Source organism: Rattus norvegicus, chromosome 8, assembly GCF_021556685.1.
Source record: "Rattus norvegicus strain SHRSP/BbbUtx chromosome 8, alternate assembly SHRSP_T2T, whole genome shotgun sequence".
Lineage (NCBI taxonomy): Eukaryota > Metazoa > Chordata > Mammalia > Rodentia > Muridae > Rattus > Rattus norvegicus.
Window position 1 is genome coordinate 32,011,926 of NC_141541.1, and position 19,409 is coordinate 32,031,334.

The 19,409-nt window shown below is 48.7% G+C and overlaps 1 protein-coding gene across 4 annotated transcripts in view; it reads left to right on the forward strand.

Annotated features, from left to right (window-relative positions):
• The window catches only part of Igsf9b (immunoglobulin superfamily, member 9B), a 45,878-nt gene extending 35,080 nt beyond the window's left edge, over nt 1-10,798 (forward strand). For 2 of the 4 annotated variants that reach the window (NM_001376950.2, NM_001436490.1), the window contains exons 19-20: nt 6,807-6,928; nt 10,133-10,798. In NM_001376950.2, coding sequence (NP_001363879.1) covers nt 6,807-6,928; nt 10,133-10,341 — 331 coding nt within the window. In that variant the 3' untranslated portion in view covers nt 10,342-10,798. Of the gene's footprint in view, nt 1-103; nt 194-883; nt 930-6,806; nt 6,929-10,132 lie in introns of those variants that run through there. The other 2 variants (XR_015626609.1, XM_087561785.1) reach the window with 2 other exon arrangements.
• The last annotated feature ends 8,611 nt before the right edge of the window (nt 10,799-19,409 follow it).

The following is a 19,409-nucleotide window of genomic DNA, read 5'->3' on the forward strand; positions in this document are numbered from 1 at the left end:
AGGCCCTGTCCTTAGTCTCTCCAGGAAGGTACCCCTGGAGGCTGAGAACAACTCAGACCTGTGTGTGGGGAGCCATATCCCCGCCCACCTATGTGCCTCACAGGAAGCTACAGAGAGACAGACAGACAGACAAGCTCCCGAGATCTGCTCGTCTGAGAGAGCACACACTGTACTGTAGCAGCTGGTATTCCAGGTACCAGTCGGCCTGGACGCCTGTCTGTGCCTCTTCTGTCCGTCTGCACTCCCCTTTCCTCCTAGCCTTTGTTCCTTTCGAAGTCAGTCCGTCTTCCTCTTTTCCTTTTCCGTCGCCTTGAGGTTGACCCAGTTTGCTCTGAAGAGCCTGCCATGCCTCTGTTGTGCGCACCCCCACCCTCTTCCCCTGCCTTGCCCTCATCCTTTCTCCCTTCTCTTTCTCAGTCTTTTTCTTGGGTTCAGTCCTTTGGCCTCTTCTCTTGGTGTGACCAGAGGAGGCTGTCCTGGTGGGGATGGGGGTGGGGTGGGATGGGGATGGGAGGTAACTGGAGAGGAGGGAACCCAGCCTTCCCCCTCTTACTACCGTGGTCACTGGAAACTGCCAGCTTACCTCAGTGCCATGGTGGGCACTCTTGGAGGGCAGGCTGTGTGGGGATCCAAGAGGTTAGTGAAGACTCCCCGTCGTCTCTGTCTGCAGGAGATGTCATTGCATCCTGTCTGTGCCTTGTACAGCCTGCTTACCCTCTCTGTTCCATCTATGCCTTTGGTTCTCTGGTTCTCTCTTTTCCCTCACCCGTTCGCTGACCTCGCCTGCGGGTCTCTGCTCACTCTGTCCCCTCCTCCCCTCTGGGTGTGCGTGGGTGGTTCATCTGGCCGGTGTTGGTAACTGCTTTGTTTCTGATTATCTCAGCTATCTGGGCAGTGTTGTCGAGACAAGCCTCTCCTCAGCTCAATAGGTAAGGGAGCTCATCGGTGGGGCGGGGTGGGGTGGGCAGGTGGATGGGGCTTCGGCAGGGCCATTGCTTCCAAAAGAGGGGATCCAAAACATATCCCCTCATTGCCTCACTCGGGCAGCTGCTGCTCCCGGGTTCCCATGGCTTCTGGATTCCTCACATCGCATTGCTCTGCCGCTCCAGCCGCCCACCTGGCCGTGCTGGGCACTGCCTAGCTGTAGCTTTTAACCTCCAAGCCCATACCAACCTCTCTAGAATGGGCTGCATTTGTTCTCACTCAGATCCTTGCCATCCTGCTGCCGACGCCCTCATAGACTTCCATAGCAGCTACAGGACCCTGCATGAACCCCAGGGAGCCAGAATTTCCATGGTCAGCTTTGCATCTCTGTCCTCGGGGACCTGTTTGGGTCCATGCGGGGATCCAGGGATCTCTCATCCCCCTCAGTTCAGTGCTCTGTTTCCCCAGTAGACTCAGGGTAGTGTCCTCCCTGCCAACCCCTCTCCCTAAACTCAGATCTCTTCTTGGGGTTGTTTTTTCCTTCCTGGGGATCTTAATGATAGAGGTCGCTCTTCCACATCCAACTGGGTCCTGAGGCTCAGGTGGCTTTCAGCTTTTCAACGGTGGGAGTGCAGCCACTCTCCCATGGTCCTTGCACTCTGCAGCCCTTCTGTGGCTGTTGTAGGACTGGAATGTGACCTTGTCCTTAGAGCGACATCGCTTTCAGGGTCCCTGCAGTAGCTGGGCCCCTTAGGTCATGTTTTCGGGAGAATTCATGCTAGGAAGAAAGGAGTTGAGTTGGTAAAAAGCTTAAAACCCTAGACATCAGCACTGCCCTTCCCCAGCCATTGTTGGCTCCTCCAGCATCCTTCCAGGTGGAACCCAGAAGAGGGGCCTCCCAGCGAAGGGGCCAGGTTTCTTTTAAAAATGCTCAGGAACTCAGAGCTCCATCCCTGTCAAGATGCTTGTTTTTATCCTAAACTCCTTTGCTCATGCCTCAGGGCTGGCAATCTGCCCCAGCCCCCACCCCCTGGATGGGAGAGTGGGAGATTTTGTTTTGGTGCTTTGGCTTCCTAAAAGAAGAAGCTGCATGCTTCCCCCCTCTCATATGCTGTGAGAGGCTGTTCCTCTTAACTCAGGACTATAAATCTCCTAAGAGAGGCCTCTCAAGAGGAGACTGCACGGGACATTTCTTTATGACCTGCAGCTATAAAACTGTCATTATCCAAGAGGCCCTAGCATTGTGTATGAGGCTGAGTATCAGCCTGCAGCTACCCTCGTTGGCAGGATCATAGAGTGCTTGGGAGCTCACCTGCTTCTGGGCCTCTTGCGGCTCCTTGGATGGCTGTAGCAGAGCAGGGAGAATGATTAACTTCTCTGCCCTATGCCTGTCTTCCCCGCTGTTTGCTGGCATAGGTGCTTTGTTGCCCCCTGGGGTTTGGTAGCTGTGGGACAGCTCTTACCCAGTTCCTGCAAAGTGGCCAGCTCCTTTGTGATTTCCATTTTCCCCCAACTCCACCGACTCCGTCTTTCCCAGTGTCTTCCCCATGTCAGATCTGAGAGAACCGAGCCACATTATCACTGTGGCAAACCCAGAAACCGGGGACAGCAGTGAGTGACAGTTGTTCCTCTCCTAGACTTGGATAGCATCCCTAGTGCAGAAGAAGTCCTCTATGTTGTCCAAGTTAGGTCTTTGTGGTGCTAGGCAACAGGGACCTCTGCTCATTCTTCTGCTTGCTGAAAGATTCCCTGGGGCACAGAAGCTGCCGGGCCATAGTGAAGCTATGGCCCCTCTGTAGATGCTGTCTTCATGCTGCACCTTTGCATGTGTCCCCTGGTCTTGCTTGGAGAAGCCGTGATGCATCTTGTCTGCGTTTGTCCTTGCTTTGTTTCTCCCCTCTTCATTCTCTCTCCTTTCCTTCTGCCCATTCCTTTAGTCATTCCCTCACCCTGTCTCCCTTTTGTCTCTTCTCTCTTTATCCTCTTCCCAGCTTCCGTGTCAGAGTGGGAGCTGCAGTATGTGGATCTATTCTGTGGGTGCCTGAGGGCCCAGCCAATTACTCAATGCTCCTCCGATGCTGACAGTACTCCGTTGACTCCATTTCCCCTTACTGTCTTCTGTGCCCTCTGTGATGTGGGAGGCTGGAAAGCCTAACACAGTCCCCTTTGATTAGGTATACTGTAGGGAGACTCCCATTTAGGCACATGCCTTACCTGAGGCCTGAGGTAAAACACCGAGTCTGCATTCTGCCTCTATGAGCGAGGGATCCCTGTGTGATTGGGCTGGATTAATGCTAGCTTGTGATTTCCTGACTGACTGTGGGGCACATAGAGAGTTCTGTCACCTTTTCCCTGACTATGATATGAATTTGAATAGATTTCCCCATCCTTCCACCCATGGTGAGGGGAGGCAGCCTCCAGGTTACTTCTTTCTACTACCTGGGGAAATTATGGAGAACTGTGTTGTTCTAGTTGACTTTGCTGTTGCTATAATAAATGCTTTAACCACAAGCAACTTTGGGGAGGAAAGGGTTTATTTGTCATGCAGGTTATAGTACATCCTTCTGGGAAGTCAAGTCAAAAGCTCAAGGGAGGAACCTGGAGGCAGGAACAGGGTGATGTTCAATGACTTTTCTTATAAAGGCCAGGCCTACATGCATAGGGATGGTGCCACCCACAGTGGACTGTACCTACCTTAGTAATCAAGAAAATGCCCTACAGACAAGCCTACAGGCTAGTCTAATTGATGGAGTTCTTCAGTCCAGGTTCCTTCTTCCCAGATGTGTCAGGAGTTCCTGTCATATGTGTCTTTATGGATAGTTCTTAGGGCCCAAAACCAAAGAAATGGGCAGCTGGATTTTGACTTTCCTGGCCTAAGAAATTCCTGTGTTGTAAGTCTTCCACTTCTCTCCTCAGCTACGCTAGGGAGCAGGGTACCAGGCAGATAACACCTCTGGGGTTGAATGAGTGGGCTGGGAATTTTGTGTGGACTGGCATGAGAATTGATTTTAAAGTAAATGTTGGCAATTTTTGGTAATTCTGAGCTGCAAGGAACACCACTGGATCACAGAACTAGGATTTGCATGAAGTGAGAGACCAGAAAAGCTTGTAGGCTTGGAGGTCTCTGTCAGTAATATACTAGGGCCATCTAAGAGAAGGGAATTGAAGTTCGCAGCATTCCTGTATGTGGAGACAAGTTGAGACTGACCAGTAGGAGAACTGAGCCTTGCCTTTGGGACCAGGGTTGGAGTCTCTTGTGATCACCTCACCTCCAGATCAAGTTCAGGTTTACTGCTTCTTATGCCAAACACCAATACCAAAAGTTTCAAAGCTGGAACAGTGTCAGGTACACTTAGTATTGACATGGGACACCGTTATCCTCCCTAAAAATGGGAGGCGGGCTGATACCAGAGGGCTCTCGATGCTGTTCATAAAGAGCAGAGAGTGTTGTGGATCAGGAAAAGTCTGTTTTGTTTATAATAGCCTCTGTGTCCATTTTACTTAAAGAGCAGTTTAGCCTAATACTGAAGAGTCTGTCTGATTATACCTGGCTAAGTTGTTCCCCTCACAAAAGTTGAGTGTCTCCATCTGGAATATGGCTAGTACAGACTGTACCTCTTAGACTCATTACAGACGTGTGCCTGGCATGGGAAGTGATGAGCATGTGTTACATACGTGATAGTAGTAATAATATGTTAATTGTGTTGTTGGTATCTCACCCCCTGAAGATTCCATCTGCCTTGAAGAATCCTTAGGAATTCTCAGGGGTGCTCTGTACCAGCTTCTATAGCCTGTGCCCTGTCACCAACGGCAGAGGAATCCCTTTGTGGTTGGCTAGATTGGCACTGGCTTTTGAACTCACAGCTATTCTATAGGGCATATAGAATATATAGAAAGTGGTTTCACCTTTCCGCCGGCTGTAGCGTTAGTGAATTGTTTTTCCCATCCTACCCTTAACAGTGAAGGAGAGACAGCCCCCACGCTGCGTCTACTTCTGCCCGTTGGCTAGGGAATAAGGAAGAACGGTGCTGTAACTGTGGGTGTCAAGGGTTGTGTTGGCTGTTGGATGTCTCCTCTAACTACATAACTCACCTCACATGGCCTTGCTGAATGCTGGCCAGGATCTGGAGTAGAGGTGGCAAATGGTGGTGAATTCATGTCCTTGGCTTTCTTTTCAGGCAACACAGAGAACATTGTCCAAGTTAAGAAGGGGTGATGAGGGCTCCCTCTAGCTGCTGCTTTTGGGGAAGACCTCTGGGTAGAGCTGGGTTAGGGGAAGAGAAGGGGATTGGACACTGGCGTATTGGGTTGTTGGGGGGACTTGTTTACACTGTGAACTAGACTGCTCTTCCACGGGACATGGGTACTCGTTGTGAAATGTTAAGGAGTTGCCTCTGACTTGAATTTGAGAGGGTTTCTTGATATTCAATGCACTGAAAGACTTTTGGGGCAAATGTCATCCATCAAGGAGGATGGAGGTTCCTTCACTGACATTTACCTCCAGAGACCAGAGGCTTACTAACTACGAGTCTGCAAGTGCCTTCCTCCCAGTGCTTGCACAGGCCTTCCATGTTGGAGAAATGCTGTCTTTTTATTCCTTTCTCTTTGCTCCCCACTTACTCCCACACCCCCACCCCAGATAGCTTGTGGACCTCTGGGGACTTCTCGCAGGACTATCAGAGTGTCTTTTTTTTAAAACTAGGATCTGCTAAAACCTCACGTGGGGACTCGGGGAAGGGAGATGAGCAGCTGAGCAGCTTGGGGACAGAAGAGACTCACCTTTGTCTACCATGGCCCTAGAATGTCCTACCTTACCTGGTCTCATCCCAATACCGGTGTTTGTGGGAAGAAAGCATTGCCCCTCCTGTCTTTTGCCCTCTTTGGTCCTCAGGCTCCATGTTGTCTTAGTTTGAGAAAAACTAAGAGGGATAACATGTCTTCTCCGTTTTCTTCTTTTGTGACTCTTGAATGCCCTCTCTGTAGGCACCGTGTCACACACTGCGTGCGCTCTTCTCAGTTCATTTTGATTCCCATTGTGACCTATGCTACACAGGCTCTGGTTAAATGGTGGACTTTATCCGTCCCATAACAGGGACGGAGAAAGAAGGATCAGCATATAGGAGTCTCCTCTCCCAACCGTCTCAACATTGAGGTTGATACAGAACTTGCTGGAGACCACTGACCCCACACAGCAAGGACTTTGTGGGGCCGTAAGATTTGAACACTCAATCCTGTCATAATCCACCTCTACTCTCTTCCGTTTTCCTATGAGACTGAGGAAATCCAAGCATTGTCTGCAGAGTGTTGGGCAGACATTGCCTGCTGGTGCTGATGTGTGACAACAGCTAGCTGTGAGGTTCTAGATGAATCTTGTAGCTGGAAGGAGTGGCCCTGTAAAGTTGGGTTCCACAGAGTCCACACCTTACTGGGGCATTGGCTACTTACTCGCCCCTTCCTGTCTTTGGACGTGGGAGGCAGGGACTGGAATTGCTCGCCTCCTGCTGTAATCTGCTCTTCCATTTTTACTTTAAGGTCTTGATGATGGTGAGTTCTAGGAACTGACTCTTCTTTGGCACTTGCTTGACCCAGCCTAAGTGATGTGTGGTTGGCTTACATTAAAGTCTCTCTCTCCTTTCCTAGGGTCTTCTGATTGCTCCCCAGGTTGGTTCCCACCTGAGATAGGCCTCCCGCTGCTGGAGCTTTCTATTGGGTTTCTCCTTTTAGAAGCAGTAGGAGAGCAAGTGTCCAGGAATGATCGTGGACACCCCGGACTCCATCCCTGGCCTCCATCCTTCTATGGGCAGTCCTTTGGCTTTCTTCCAGCCCTCTTCAAAGGCTCCTTTCTGGGAGCTGACCTGTGCCTCTCTAATTGTTCCTTGCAGAATACTTCCACCTGCACCCGGGAACGCTGCTGTGCCTGAGAGGCTGGAGGCTCTGAGATACCAACGGATAAAGAAGCCCAAAAAGTCATCCAAGGGCTCTTCGAAGTCAAAGAAACGATCCGGTAAATGGTGGGAAGTACTACTTGTCTTTCCACCGTGCTTTCCCCATTTGACGAGGACTGTGGGCCCAGGATCCCAACCTTGGGTGTTCTCTAGAAGCGCTACCAGCTTCTCTTGTTCTTGATTCCCCTTTAAACATTCATTTTCAATAGCACACAGATGATTTTCATGGGAAAACACAAGAAAGAGATCTGATTGCTTTCCCTTCCCAGTTCATCTCCTCCCACCTGGGGAGCCATTGCTCTGAGGGTACGCGTGTGCCCGTAGAGCCTTTTCTGTTACTCGGAGCGTTAGAAAGTACACCGTAATGTTTCAGCATGCTTTTTGAGCAACTTAAGGAGTATCCTGTTCTTTCCTGCTCTGCAGCACACCTTGCTGTTGTCCCTGTCCCCTTGTGTGATTCTCCTTCACCATTTCAAGCTCTTTAGTTGATCACAGGGCAGGCATGGGCTCATGTGGCATGGGCCAGGCCAGCCTCTGCAGTGACTAACCTTTTCTAAGGAGAGAGACTGAAATCTCCTTGTCTCTTAAAGGGTACTTCCAACGCACCATATCTGATGCAATGAGTGATGAGTAGCTTAGGAGATAGTGCAAGAAGAATTGAGCATTTCTTTTAGAAGAGCAGTTGACATTTATCAGACATTCTTTTTCTACCGGTGTTTGTAGGAAGGTTACAAGCCGGTCCAGGAAGAGTGTCTAGCAATTTCTTTGCAGATCTTTGGTGACCACTGCCGATCAATTGTCTTAACAAGTCAGGTGGTGGAAAAGTCTTCACAGAGGCTAAGCCCATGAACTCATTGATGACTTAGCCGTTGGCTGTAGCTGGTTTCCTGTCAGTTTGTGAATGGCAATACAAAGGCAGAGAAAAAGAAAATCATGTTGTTGTTTTGAGACAGGTCCTGTCTAGATAGTTTAGGCTGGCTCTGACCTTTTGGTCCTCTTCTGCTTTTGGATGGCTAGGATTACAGGTGGATGCTGCCATGTTTAGCAAAAATTAATTTTCTGAGACTTGGGATTTAAACTCATTCAATTTAATCACGTACATAATACGTTATATATGCTACAGACCTATTTCTTTTGTGTACGCATTTAAGGATAGGAACACACTCTGAGAATTGCACCGTTACATGATTTGGGTACTGTGTGAACATTGCAGACAAGGCTTGTATTAGCCTGGACACTCACTATGGGACTGCCATTGAATAGATGACCCTTCCTTGGTTAAAATACTGTTAGGAAGTGCATAACTGTAAATTTAAATGAATAAATTTCATCTAATTATTGTAGAATAGGCCTCATCAGCTTCGGTGCCCATTCTCAGGTGTCTGCCTTTAGCCTATGTGTTGTCCTGGAGTTAGCATCTTGTATTTCTAGTTGACTCCTGGACTCAGACTTGCATGCTTTATAACTCTTAAACTGATTTTTTTTTTATCATCCTCTTCAAACCTACTCCTCCCTCCCTGTCTCCCACTCTGTAAATGGTGCTGTTTCCTTCATGCTCGGCTTCTGCCCAGACTCTTTCACTCTGTGACTCACACATGATCCTCGTGGGGAGGTACGTCGGCTCAACCTTTGCAATATACCTGGCCGTCTCCGTCTTTGGTTGCTCTTACTGAAAAGTTGAAGCGCTGGTCCCTTTCTCTCCTTTTGGATTGTTGCAGTGCCATGCAGCTGCCCTCCTGCCCCATCTGCAATCTTATAGTACCCCAAAGAGGTGACAGCCTGGCCCTTACCTAGAGAGGCAGCAATCACTCATTGATCCCTTAGCCTTCGTGGGTAACTGGTTTCCTATGAGTCCGCCAGTGGGAATACTGAGGCAGGAAAGCAGAATGTTATTTTGTTATTGTTTTGAGACAAGGTCATGCGGTGTAGCTCAGTGTGACCTGAAAGTACCCATGTCTGGGCTTAAATACTCCTTCTTCTTGCCCCCCTCTCTCTCGGCTGCCAGGAGAGCAGCCAGAGTGAGCTGTAAAGATTTTACAGTTCTTATCCCCCATACGTGTTTATATACACATATGCACAAACACACACATACATTCTCACACAAAAATCTTGTAGAAGTTTTCTTTTCCTTGCAACAAGAAGTTTTAGATTCTGTTGACTTAACTGCCCCGTCTCTCTAGGACTCACTGTGTTTGCTCTTCTGTTCTGTTCTGTTCTGTTCTGTTCTGTTCTGTTCTGTTTTCTGTTCTGTTTTCTGTTCTGTTCTGTTCTGTTCTGTTCTGTTTTCTGTTCTGTTCTGTTTTCTGTTCTGTTCTGTTCTGTTCTATTCTGTTCTGTTCTGTTCTGTTCTCGTCTCTTCTCTTCTCTTCTCTTCTCTTCTCTTACCTTATCTTCTCTTCTTTCTTTTTTTAAAAGGCAGGGTCAGTGTGTACACCCCAGGCTATCCTCAAACTCATAATCCTATTGCCTCAATCTTCCAAGTATGGGGATTAGGGGGTGCCCCACCATAGTGGCTTACACCTGCTTTTAACTCGAGGTTTCTACACTGGCTGTTCTTGTTGATGGTAGTCATTCTCATTCAGCTCTGGGGAATAATCCTGGTTCAAGTCTCCAGCCAGATATTACCTCTTGGGGAGGCAGAAGCAGGGCCCTGGCCATTGGTGCATTCGTATCTCGTCTTTCTTTGTTATTGCACTTGCAACGCCTGAGAATCCAGTTTCTGTATCTTTCAAACCTTGACAGTTTGTCTCTTCCCGACTTCCCCCATGTGAAGTATTAATCTAGAAAACAAAACCCTCCCACTGTATCCCTCAAAGGGCCATGAGGCAGAGGACTGGCCCTGGCAGCGGAAGAGGCGCGCAGACCTGAGTGTCGCTCATGATTGAAGTCTCCTGTAATGTCTGTCATTGGTTGGAGTAGATGAGAGAGATATAGTGAAGCTCTGCTTCCTGCCACCTAGAGTGCCACCTGGTATCCAAGAGGCACAGCACAGCAAGTATTTGTAGACTGGTTGCTAAGACAGCTTGCATATTGAGGTCCATGAATTCATAGACCTTACTCTGTTGACTCCAGGCTGGGTTTTGGTTGTTCCAGTGGGGAGAGAGCAGGTTCTCTGCAGATGTTTGGCCTTGGAGCCCATACGTACAGATGCTCCCTTGGTTTCAGTGGCAACTTGGACTTCAGCCCTGGGAGATGCATGGAGCGTGAGAGACTCTGGTCCACCATTTCACTCCGTTTCTTCTGTGTGTCTGTCTCCTCTGTAGACGGTTCTGCCTCCCAGGATCAGCAGCTTCCCAACTCTCAGGTTCTGTGGCCCGACGAAGCTGTCTGCCTCAGAAAGAAGAAGAGACACTCTCGTCCTGATCCCTTTGCCCGGCTTTCAGACTTGTGCCACCGTCAGCTTCCAGAAGACCAGACGGCCATCCTCAACAGTGTGGATCATGATGACCCAGGCCACGCTACTCTGCTATGACTTGACACCATTCTAAATGTCCCCAGGGTGGGGTGCTAGGCTAAAGGGGGCAGAGAGGGACCATTGTACAGGGCCTTGTCCTCCTCTGCCCATCATGGGATGGCTCAGGCCCCTGACCTGTGTGTATTCCCTCATGCCAGTGGGGAATACACCCACTATCTAGCCAGCTAGCCTTGCCCATGGGACAGAGGACTAGGGGAAGAGCTTTTAACTGTGGGTCAGAGTTGGGAGTATGTGGGGATAGAAGACATCTGTCTCTATGCCACCTCTCCCACTTTACTAGATTGGTTCTTCTCACCTCTTCCAACGTCTTAGGAAGTGAGGAAACGGAAAGCAATGGCTTTTAGTAATGCATTTGTTTCACTTTTCCAAGTCCTGGGAGGGGGTTAGAGTTATATCCGACCCTCCTAACTCCACATATATATAGATATAGATACAAATGCACTTGTGTGTCGTTGGTGGGTTTCTCTATGTGTATATATATGTACATTGAAGCAAAGTGCTTTTTCTCCCTGTGGTCAGTGAGGGACTGAGGAAGATGCTGAACAGCGGGGCTTGGTGAGCAGGGCCTGCTATGAACTGGTGGGTGTCCTCATGTCTGTGTTGGGAGATCATTCCAGTTGAAATAGGATTCATGCTTCCCAGCTGAGTTCACCATTGTTCTATCTAGCCTCTCCCATCTGGAGCAGAAATGGGGTCCTACCACGATTCCTAGCTCCGTGCTTGGCAGGTTAGCAACAAGTTAACACCTGAACTAAACCCGGGCCTTTGTTGCCTGCTTGTTAGGTGAAGAAAGCATGGCCAGGCTTAAAGCCCGACTGGTGTCTTTCTCACGCAGTTTGGCACTCACCACAGATGTAGTGCTTGTTTAACAGTGGGGCTGACCGGCAGGCCTGGTGTACAACCCCCTGCTCATGGGGTCATGCCTCAGTCTCTTCTGGTCCAGCTAGGGCTAGGAGCCCTGCAGCCAAAGGCCCTCCTGTTCTGTAGCCACCTGTGCTCAGCACTAAGCTGCCACAAGCTCTGTTTATACCCATCTCTGCTCGGCACTCTGAGCTCCGCTCCCCTGCTGCCGATTGGCTCCTCCTTTCCTTTTGTGTCTGCTAATTCTCCAGATTGATTAATTGCCATTTGTGGGAGCTGCCTGTGGCTCCTTGGCATACTCTCTATGTGCTGCCTGCCAACTCTGCTCTGCCCTGGGGGTCCTTCTCCACCCCCTGGACCCAATCTCTAGTGCATGAGATGAAGAGATGGGGGTGCCTCGTAGTGTTGAGTTCTGGGGTGCTCTTTCCTCACTGCTTCTATGTGGAAATGACTGAGGCATAGGAATGAAGGTAGAAGGGGTAGCGGGCAGGCGCCAGGGCCCTAATCCTTTCTCTGTCCAAATCTTGTACTGGTTCAAACTGTTAGTGCTCAGCAGTTTTCCTGATGACATTTGTAAATTCCGATGCTTGTCTCTGGTGGGTTATGGCGTTACTCAAGAGTAGAAAAGGGGGAGGGTGGGGACCACCCTCCCCTCCCCTCTCCTCCCCTCTGGCTTAGCCTAAAGTAGTGGGAACTGCCAGCTTCCTGGAAGTATTCCTTCTTGGTGCTGCTGTATCCGTCCCTCTCCAGTGATTGCCTTGGGCATTAGCCATGCCTACCGGAAGGTTTCTGCTAGTCCCACAGAAGCTGCTGGTCACTTGGCCTAGTGACTTTGATGATGTCCCAGGGGCTGGGACACCTCCTTTCCAGAGCTTCCATCTTCGGGGATTGACTGCATCTCTGCAGCCAGGCCTCGGTGCTCCCTTCTCTCTCCCAGCGATGGACTCCACACTTGAGGCTTCACCATGCAAGCCACACCAACCGCAGCTTTCTTCCGGACGTGGGAAAAAGAGGTGCTGAGGGCAGAGTTTCTTCTGCTCTGAGATTAGGGCCACATACCTTAGACTCCTCCAACTGATGTGGTTGTCAGAGATGTTGGAGACCACTGGCCCCTTGGACCTTAGCTCTGATGAAGTAGAAGGGTTGACTTGCAAGATTCCCGTTCTTTTGCAGAAGTGGCACACTGCTTCTTCCACTGTGACACCTTGGGCTGCTAATTCATCATCTCGGGGGCTACTGGGAACAAGGCTACCTGAAATAGCTGGGGTAGCATTTGGAGACTCCTACGGGCCTAGCCTGTATAGTGTTTGCTTGCTCTCACATTACGTGATTTCTGAACCACGGAATGCAAAAGTAGGGTGTCGGGGCAGTAGCTTTGTATTGAACTTGGACAACTATTCTGAGGACCCTCCTGGGAATTTTGGTCACTCTCTGGACCTTGAGGTTACAACCGAGAAGTTGTGGTCAAAGACTTTGTTTCTTTGGGGTGTTGTAGGGCCAAGAGCCAAACCTTGTGAGCTCAGATGCCTCAGCCCATGGCTAGGCTTGCAGGCCTGGCTTGCAGGCTGTGCTAACAAAGGTGCTGACTCCTTCCTCTTCTTGCCTCTGGCAGGGCCCCTTACCTCTGCCTTGCTGACCAAATGGTGGAAACTGCTTTTGATTGGCCACTGGGTGTGTGACAGCTGTGCTATTGTGTCCCCTGGGCTCAGAAGGGACACAAGGTCCTACCCATCCCAAAGTGGCCTCTCAGACAGTCTTCTCCTAAGAGGTCTTTCTTCTTATGACTTTTCTTGGAGGCCAGCAGCATTCCTGAAGTTCAGGAAACTGTTTCAGCCCCTCCTTTGATTACTGCAAAGCCAACTGTTGGATACAATCCCCATGGTCAGTGCCTGACCAGGGTGTCATAGGCGTGGTCTCAATTGCTAGATTGGAGCACGTGTTTGACAATATGTTTAGAAATGTGTGATGTTGGGGTGTATCCACTTCTAGGGACCAATTACCTTTACACTCTTCCTCTGAACTTAGCAGTGACCACTATTGAGCTTCCTAGGGCTTTCACCTTTCTTGCTGTGGGGGATCATGTCTTCCAAATCCTCCCCTTTGGGTCTGGTAGCCTTGCAGAAGTAACTCAGTTCAAAACCTATTCCTATACTTGGTATTTTTTGTGTGTGTCCTTCCTTCTGCACTGTCCCTGGAAGTGCTATCGCAGTGTTTAAGCCACCAGCCAGGAAGATCGTAAACTGGTTCTCTGAAGGCCCAGAAAGACTGCAATTATTTGACGGGAAGAAGATGAAAAATAAGAAGTGAATCTTGTTTTTTCGACTTGATGGCTGACTTACACAGTTTTGCTTTCCAGTCTCTGAGTGGAGATCTATGCAACCATGGTTATTGGTGGCTGTTGGTCTAATGTCTAGTGCTGGCTTCTGCCTAATGGCCAGCCCATCTCCTTCCCAGTTTTCTTAGAGGGACTAGGGCAGGAGAGAGATTACATCACACACTGTGAGCAAGATCTGTACTCTGTCTCCAGGGGCCTGGGTTATGTATTTGGGGGAGATTTCAGCAGGGTGTGTTAGAACAATTACTTATTGGTGTTTTTTTTTTCACAGTGATCTTACCTATTTGAGGGTGAGCAGATTTTATTTTCTCATTCTTCTGCTCTTTTTATGCAGAGGAAGCTGCGTAAGGTTGAGATGTGGTATTCCTTTGTTTCCTCCTCCTGATGAGATTGGCACACTGTAGCTTCAGGGGAGGTATCCCAGAACATTAGGGCACTGTAGTTGCTTCCTAGGACCTGAGTCTGAGACTGAGGCCATTTCTTCTAATTTTGGTAGAAAAACCCTTTAAGAAGGCGTGGGGTGGACTGGGGAAATTATATAGATAAGTACGGTTTGTTAGTATATAGAGAACTCTAGGAAGTGAACAGCTAATGGTTAGGCTTTGCTTTGCATGTAAAAGTGCTTTGGGGGGCACTGCAGCGACTTGGGGGTGGGAGGATAGAGTCAAGAGCAGAGATACAGAGCATGGAGGTACTACTAATGCTTTCTCTGGGATCCTGTGCATTTTCACTAGTGTTCCTTGGCTGGGCCCTACCCTTTGTGCAAGCTCCAATACAACAGAGGCTCAGAGCCGTGCTGATTATCTTTGTCTCTTTGGGAACAGGCTCTGGATGTGTGTGGCAGCTCTTCTTCATTGACTACAGTAGGGCAAGGGATGATTGCGGAAAGGAAGTTAGACTGTTAGAGAGTGGAGGGAAGGCACGATGTGACACTTAGAGGGTTGGAGTCGTGAATCAGTTGTCTGTAAAGCAAGGAATCCTGGGATGACAAGGTTAAGACTTACACAGGGTACCAAGCTTCTGGTTCTCTTTGGAGACTCTACCAGCCCAGACAGTACAGATGTCGGAGGCTCATCACAAGGAAATGAACGACTGGCAGGGAAGGCAGTGAGGGGCAGGCACCCCTGGTGTGGGAGGGATGTGGCCACCAAGAACAGGTTGTGAGCAGACTGGATCTTGGGAGAAAGTTTGCTTAAGACAGGACTTTTCTGGTTATAGAATGCGTCTCTAACTGACAACGCAGACTTCTTCAGTTTTTTTCTGTTTCTGGAGCTTCTTGCTGAAAAGTGGGAGACTGGTCTTCAAATGCCCACAGCTCCTTGTCGGTGGAGAGGGAACAGTTGTTCTCGGGAACTTGGTCCTCATTCTCATGGCTGCTGTGGCAGACTGTGTCTGAAAGTGCTCAGTGGACCTTTGTGCTGATGGTGGAGGGGAGGGGCTTCCGATCTTGTCAGTTTTCTTCTTGAGCTATAGAGAATGCCTTCAACTTGGAGGCTTCATAGTGGCCTTGTGACTAGAGGCTTTGTTTTTAATTTCTCTTCCTTTGATAGGTTAAAGATACCATACTATAGCTATCAGAGTAAAATAATTTCATCTGAAACCAGAGGTCATCTGTTGTGTACTCCTTACTCTATGGAACTTCCTCTTGGATTAAGAGGAAGAACTGAAGATCTCTTTAAGAGAAGTCACTAATCTGAGAATCAAAGCTCCAGTTGGATTCTAAGAGCTCTTCCCAACTCCTGCAACTTGGTGCAGTTATGGGTCTGGCTTATAACGGCTTCACCTCTAATGTTGAACGAGCGTGGGTCCAGAGCCATATGTCTGGGCTCCTGTCTATACTTCCAAATAAGCTTTCAGGAACAAATATGCTGTCTGCACCAGATGTTTGGTGTCTTGGATTGCCAAGAGGGTAAACGTTTTTTCATGACCTCATTTAAAATAATAATAATCCCTAATCAATTGAATCTGGTTTAAAGACACTCCTAGATCATTCTGAATTCTGTGTAGATTAAAAAAAAATGCATTAGTGCAAATCTTTTTCGTGACTGGCCATGTCTTAGGAGGGGGAAGAGTTGGGGTATCCTAACTGCTAAATAGATGGGTAGATCAGCAGCGGGCCATTGAACCACTCAGACTTTCTCTTCTGTAGTGGGTCAACTACAGCAGTTAGGGATTCTTAGGAGCTCTGGTGAAGAGCGATCGGCTGTGCACCGCTGGCATTGGAATTCAACCAAAGCAGCACAAGAGACTCAGCTTGCAGCCGGGGCCTCCACTGTCTACCTTTCCTTCCCAGCTTATCTACATGGTAACATGAATGAGTGGGCTTGCTGTTCTTTTGGGTCTTGAAGAAATGTGTCCCACCAATCCCATCTCCCACCGGCATTGACTTCCTGGATCTGTTTTAAGGAAGTGCAGAGCAAGCTCTCCCTCCACCCACATTCATACCATCCAGACTCTCTTTCCTTCTTGCCTCCACTTGGGTGTAGCTCCAGGATCTCTGGCTTGTGCATGGTTTACACTAGGGAGGTGGTTGGGTTAGGGAGAGAATTGGGGAGGGTCTAGGGGTTGGACTGGGGAAGGGGATTTGCATTTTCAACCTTAAAATACTGAAAGCATGCTTTGGGGTGACCTCTGGGATTTTCACATAAACTATGGTTAGGGAAAATGCCTGTTGCTCCTCATATGGGAGGTGGGGACTTGGGAGACATTTGCCTTCCTTTTGGCTTAGGAACCTATTCTATTTGGTAGAGGACGATAAGCCTCCTTATAGTTACCTTTGCAAACCCTGGAAGGGAAACTTACTTATTCTATCACCGAGTATTTATATTGCCTACTGAGAACAACTGAGCAGTCTGTTGTGGGTTGACATTGCCCTGGCTGGGTCAGAGAAATGGAGTAATCTCACCTGTTTCTCTGCGGGTGTCAGGTTATCTGCCTGGTCATGAACCCCTAGCCAACTGATTAGTCCAGTGTTCAGAATTAAGTGTATTAGATGGGTCTGAGTATCCGTGAGGTGTGTGATGTGTATGTGTGGGCGGCGTGTGCAGTGTGTGTGTGTGTTGTATGGGTATGCTTTGGATGTGTGTTTGATGAGAGTATGGGTGTGAGGGAATTGTAGTAGAGACACCGCTTTGCCTGGGTAGCATCAGGCCTAGTTATGGCTGACTCTTTCTTTGCTAGACTAACTTCTGCTTTGGCAGGAGGGTCATAATATACCACCTTGAGTGTATTTTTTATGGAGATTGTACATAAAATTATATAAATATATATAACTTGTTCTATTTTAAGGCAAAAGGAGACTTACTGGGGAGGGGGGCAAGACTCAGATGCAATAGTGGTGGCTAACAGTGGGAGCTTCAGGTAAGTTGTCCACACGGGGAGTGGGGGGTGTGGGGGGGAAGCGATGTAAGCCGGGCAGGAGTGGGCCTCATGCCCTCTGCACATATATATAAATATAAAGAAAACTTATATAAAGCTATCTATCTAGCATATCTATATATCTATATGAAGTCATAGTTTGCTTTATTTTTGTACCTGTGCTTTAGAGACACTTTGAGCAGTATCGCCTCCCCCAGGTGGTCCGGGGTGTTCGCTCATGCCTTGATCCCACCTATTTCTCCATCCTCCTTGAGACAGACCGTGTTGGAAGCTGCTTGAGTCTTTCTGGTAGATAATGTGTATATATGAAAAGAGCTAAAGTCACTTGTAGAAAGGACAAGCGAGCTGAAGACGGAAAGCTACCGGATCTGTGTGTTTCCTGTCAGGAGGGTTCCCTAACTCATGCTGTTTGGTAGATGTGCTCAGTGTACAAAGGACGACGGAGAGCTTAGCATTAATCCATACCCCATGGCTAAAGTTGGTACTCAGTTGCTTGGAAACGATCTAGCTCAGCATCTTGGGCAGAGGGAGTAGTTCGGATTCTCTAGGTCTTCTGGTAACACCTCTCCTGCTTTGTAGCACCTAGGCTCAAGCAGCCCCCATGGAAGGTGGTAGTGAGGTTTTTGAAGCTGACTGCGTGGGCTCAGTCTTGGAGAAGATACACCCTGGTAATTACTGCTGTAGAGTCTTGGAACCAGCGTGAATGTGATATCTCGTATAAATATAGCATCTGTGCTTTTTCATTTATTTTTAATTGGAAAATAAACTGTTGTCAGAAATGGGGCAGTCTAGTCCCAGAACACTGAATGGAAGATCAGGCATGAGGGACTGACATTGGTCATGATGTAAGGAATGAGCCCCATTGCTATCTTCCTTGCCCGGGACTCGGACACTAAATAATGTATCGGAACAATGTGGTGTGGATGGGAGATTTGGGGAGGAGTTCACTTGCGTTTGGGAAGGAAAATGTGTGCTCTGAAGAATACCTCTTTGAGAATTCAAGACCTCACATATGCTGTTAGGGCCACATGCCCTGCAGCCTTAGCTGGCGTCCCCTGGTGCTAGCTCTTTCTTCTCATGTGCCAAGTGATCAGAGTGATGTGCTTGAAGCTGATACAGATGCCAGGGGAGACTCAAGACTGTAGTCTCTCCAGTCTTCCTGCTTCTCATTTAAGAAAAGGCAAAAGTGCCCCCCTCTGCCTCAACAAAACATAATGCTAGCCAAGAGCTCTTATTCCAGATGCCTCAACCGTGGGATAGGCAAAGTAGGGTGGAGAAGAGCTTAACTCTAACTCCTGACCCGTATGGAGACCTATGATTCCCTTAATGATCTGTTTAAAATATTCAAAAATGTCCAAGGATATTGTGAGAAAATGGACTCTTGTGGTTCAGGAAGTTCAGGATGGATGGCAGCACTGGGTCTAATTGGCAGTGTGTCCTGCCTTACTCCTCAGGAGGCCAAAGGAGGAGAGCCAGGTGTTTCTTGTAGATTTCCTGAGAGGCTGGGCAAGAGGAAGAACAGCACATTCTTAGTTCCTTTCTAGCTTGAGTCCTCTCCTCACTTACCAGAGAGGGGATTCCATTGCTGTTGTTTTGACTCTTAGAGCCCACCTCGTTTCTTTTGTCTCACTTCCTGTCCTGAGATCCGAGCAGAGCAGATCTTGTCAGCATCGCAGGGCTCATACTCCATGAAGCCCAGGTTTGCTCTGACGCTACTCTACTGAGAATCTACTCCACGTTGATTCTCAGAAACCCCAGCAGCACCAAGGTACCTGAGATTACCCGCCGATTTCATGACCTCCAGTTGGACCCCTCTCTGGAAATGGGAAGACGGATACGTCCTTCATCTTGAAGCTTTACGGCTTCGGGAATGTTACCGTTACCCTTTCTATGACCCAGACCTCATGAAGATGGTGCAAGGCGTGCACTGGAGGAGAAACGAGTGGAGGCCCAGAAGAGCCAGCTTTCCGTAAGAGAACACAGAGCTAAGAAGGCCAGGGTCTGATTATGTGTGGAAGGAGTAAAGCTGCCTTAACTCTGAATCTTTCAGTTAATGGGACTGGTGTTTGGGAAGGGAGCCCTGAGAAAGCCACTGCCAGGATTCTGAGCTGTTTCATATCCTTATGATTCACCTTGGTCCCTAGGTCATGGGAGGTTGAATTGTGATGCTTTTTCTTCTTAGTAGGAGATAGAGGAAATCTGTGGGGACTTAGTTTGGCTACCTCTGTCTGTTCTATGGAACGAATGTGGAAACAGATCTGGGAATTGCTCTCCCCAGGGTCGATGCAGCTCTGTCCTTTCCCCACTGTCCTTAACCAGGAGCCTCGGGGAAAGGGACACCTCCACCATGCGTCAGTTTTGCCTGGGCCTCACCTTGTGCTGTAGGTCTGTGTGGAAACATTTTGGGTAATACAAATGCGTGAGGTGAGGGACAGGACACGGGCCCGTCCTGTGGGTGAGGGCTAGATCATGATGCTGGCTTAGGGGGTAT